A 3,875-nucleotide genomic window follows, 5' to 3' on the forward strand; every position below is an offset into this window, starting at 1 on the left:
AGAACAAACAGCCTTGCTCCCTCTTTCAGCACCTGTCATAACTCTGGGATCATAATCATTCCAAAACACTCCATTATATAAAACCTTTTTTGCTTTGGCTTTCTGACTTACACAGGACTCTCAAAGACCAAAAGAAATTGAAGACCCTTCAATTTCTTTCTGCTGTCATCTCGCGTAACAGCTCCTAAGTGCACCATTGCATTATCTCTTTGGAAACTCCCAGGGGACATGGTGTTTATTAAACTCCCCTTGGCACCTTGAACAGGGAGTTTAAAAATGAGCATTTCAAATTTCCCTGTACCTCCACAGGCCTGAAGAAGAAGCTGTCTCCTTGCAGGAAGCCACCATCACAAACCCAACACTAAAGTCCAGAATTGTCAGGGTTGGAAGATACCACAAGGATCATCCAGTTCCAACCCCCCTGCCATGAGCAGGGACACCTCGCACTAGATCAGATGGCTCAGAGCCACATCCAGCCTGGCCTTAAAAACATCCAAGTTTCACATTTAGACATCCTCTGAATTGTTGCTTTCCAAGACCTCCTCCAGTGGCAAGGTGCCACCTAAACTCTCCTTTGGATCAATGGTGAAGCCCTGGCTTTTTAATGTTTTGTGAGCATTCATGAACTTCTGTAGGTACTTGGAGGTATAGAGCCAGTGGTGCTTCAAGACATCCTCCATTTCATAGCATTTGGACTGTCTGGCATTCATTTTTCGGAACCTCCTGAACAGTTTGTTTCCAGACTCATTCCCTTCACTTGCCCAGGCCCCAATGGACCCATCTCTTTCAATGATTTCAGGAACGTGAGCAAGGGTTTTGTGGAAATAATTGGTAATCTTGCCCTCATATCTGTACTTGAACTTTGTAGCTAGGAGCTCAGCAAAACGCTGTGAATTGTAGCTGTACTGGCACAGCAATTCTGGACACTCCTTGGCAGGGCTTGAGGATCGCCACACCGGCTTCATCTTCAGGTAAAGGTCCATCAGCTCTTTTAGGGCTTCACGCCTTTCCTCACACTTGATTAATTCACATACTGCCTCGACTGTCTCTTTGGACATGAGTTTCCTAGCAAAATTTCCACTCATCCTCATCACGGGCTTCAAGTTCATCTTCTTCCTGAGGTGTTTGTCAAGAGTCAACTGCCACCTCTTCCTTTCCTCTTTAGACACATCAGGATTCTTGTAAACTTCACCAATCTCCATCTGGAAAATCCTGTAGAACTCAGCTGCGTTGCCAATGTCACAGTGCAAGGCATCTATGGAGGGCACTGTCTCAATAAAAGGTTTGGCTGAAACACCCTTCACCCTATCACGGAGCTCATCGACAGATTCATGATATGGGTTGGACCTCCAGATTTCATATCGCTCCAGATTTTCAGCATGGCTCCTGGTGATGGAGTGGAAGACCAAGTTCTGGGATGCCTCCAGGCGGGTTGCATCACACAGGGTACAAATGTAAGCAGAACCTGAGGCTTCCAGCCCCTCCACTTCTCGCACAAGTTTCTCATCATATCCTGTACCCCTAAAGATGAATTTGAACATTCTCAAGATGCCTCCCATTTCAAGCAGCAGTTGGCTGTTTTTCATAGCTTCTCTTTCTGCTCTGAGGGGGCTCAGGATTGCCGTCAGAGTTTCGTGATCTGATTCATCAGCCAGCATAAGGCACAAGGGCTTGCAGCATAACTCTGAGTTGGGCTTTACTTCTTCAAAGATCCTCTTGCTTTTGTTCCCCAGCACTATAGCGATGTTCATGACCGTGAAAGAAAAGCGAACAGCCTTCTCTGGCACAACAGGCCCACTTCCATGCTTCTCACTGACATCTCCCATCCCGTCACAGGACTCCTTTACTACTACAGTGAAAGGACCACTCAAACAGTCATCCAGGTTTATTGCTTTCATGCCTTCCAGGATCTCCTCCTCCATGTCCTTTAAGGCACAAACCAAGGCTGCATCATATCGAAATCTCTTTGCAATTGTATCTACCGGGTAGTCATCAACTGAGAGTGGCAATCCTGAGAGTCCATCTAGAATTCCCACTTCTGTGTTAGTAGATACATTTTTCAAGGGAGGCTTCCACTCGAAGGGATGATACCCTGGCAGGAGGGCCTTCTCAGCAGCACGCAGAGCATGCAGGGGCTGGAAGATCTGCCTCCCACTGACAGCTTTCACTGTTCTATACATTTTATGATACTGGCTGCAGCTCAGAAATGTGTTGACTCGTATGGCCAGGCAGACAGCAGGGTGAAGCCCAGATCCCCTCCCCTGCATTATAGCCTCCAGTTCATCTGCTTGTTTGTGTTCATTTTTCGCTCTTAAAGCCAGCAGGAACAGAGTCATGCACACAGCCCTCATATCACCGCCCTCTTCTTTCTCAGCAAAAGCCTTGACTTGGCGTTTCAGCTCTCTCAGACGATGTTTCTGAGCTCTCCTGGTCAAAGACAGGAGATGCTGCCTTGGTCGGCCACCTTTATTTATGTAGCTGTAGAGCTCTCTATCTTTCATCTCCTTGTGGCTGGAGAGGTGTTGGCCATATTTTCCATGTGAGATCTCTTCATCACATTCCTTTACAGGGCACCTTATACTCAGGCTATCGAGAACGTTCAGGAAAGATTTCACTGGGGTTACCAGATCAGTAGGGAAGCAAGGGTACCAGCAGGAAGGGCAATAGCTACCCACAACCTTGACAGATTTAAGGATGCAAGTTCTGCAGAACAAGTGTCTACATGTTGTTTCCACTGGATCTGCCAAAATATGGTCACAGATCTGGCAGGAGATGGATTTAATGAAATCCAGTGGATAATCAGCTGCAAGCAGCTTGGTGCTGAGATGTATATTCTTGCAATTGACAATCTCTTTCATTATGTTTTTGTTCCTGATCTGTGCTTGGTTCTTTCCACCTCTGTGGGCTAGAGCACATTCTGCAATGGTCTTCAGACGTTTGCCATGATGTACGCTGGGCGGCTGGCCTTTTCTCTTGCCTCCATGGCTAGCAATGTGGCATATGTCACAGTTTGGAGAGTGAGGTTGCCACTCCATTGTGCTCTTCCTAGGAAAATATAGTTCAGATGAGGTATTACTGAATTTCCTGTGGATAATACTCCAGCAGTTGTGACAGAATTGAGTGGGGTGGACAGTATCGATGTCCCCTCGCACATCAATCTTAAAAACCTTAGCGATAAGGTCTGGCCAAGAGGTTGCTTTTTTCTCTTTCTTTCTCAGAAGCAACAGGGTTTCATCATCCACTGGCCCATGCACTGGGTGAGTCCTCTTGTAGCAATCAGTTTTGAAAGAGGCTCCACAGATGCGGCAAAGTTGCTTCAGATTTTTTTTATGAGCTTCCTTGTCTTGTGTTTTCGTGTCCTTGGCATCCCTCTCAAGTGCATGCCTATCGCCCCCTAAATCCACCTCTTCTCTTGTCACTGTTTCATGCTCATGAAGAACAGTTTCTTTTTTTGAAGAAGTGACCTCTTCTGCCTGATCTTTGTTTAGGTGCTGGCCATCATCAGAAGGTGTCTTTTCGAAAGATCTCACTTTAAACAACTTGAATTTCCAGTCAGAAAATTTTGAATACGGATGCTGAATTTCTTCAGGCAGGTCCATTTGTGAGGCTACTGGCATCTGCAGTCTGGCAGAAACCAGATCACCTGAGAAAGAGAAAGAAGCAGTAAGTTAGCTTGTCTTCCAAAATTGAGATAGAATGGCTCAGATTGGAAGCTCAGAGATCATCAATTCCATGAGCAAGGACACCTCTCAACTAGACTCAGGTGCTCAAGACCTCATCCAACCTGGCCTTGAACACCCCCAAAGAGGAGACATCCACAACCTCTCTGGGCAGGCTGTTCCAGAGTCTCACTAGCCTTGTACTGAAGAACTTCT

General features: G+C 46.3%; 1 protein-coding gene across 1 annotated transcript; it reads right to left on the minus strand.

Moving 5' to 3' along the window:
• Positions 1 to 506: 506 nt before the first annotated feature.
• RAG1 (recombination activating 1) lies at positions 507 to 3,617 on the minus strand. Its single transcript, XM_054400045.1, has one exon. It carries the CDS (start codon positions 3,615 to 3,617, stop codon positions 507 to 509), a length of 3,111 nt encoding a protein of 1,036 aa, XP_054256020.1.
• Between the last annotated feature and the right edge of the window lie 258 nt (positions 3,618 to 3,875).

The sequence above is a fragment of the Indicator indicator genome, chromosome 4 (assembly GCF_027791375.1).
Source record: "Indicator indicator isolate 239-I01 chromosome 4, UM_Iind_1.1, whole genome shotgun sequence".
NCBI classification, from domain to species: domain Eukaryota; kingdom Metazoa; phylum Chordata; class Aves; order Piciformes; family Indicatoridae; genus Indicator; species Indicator indicator.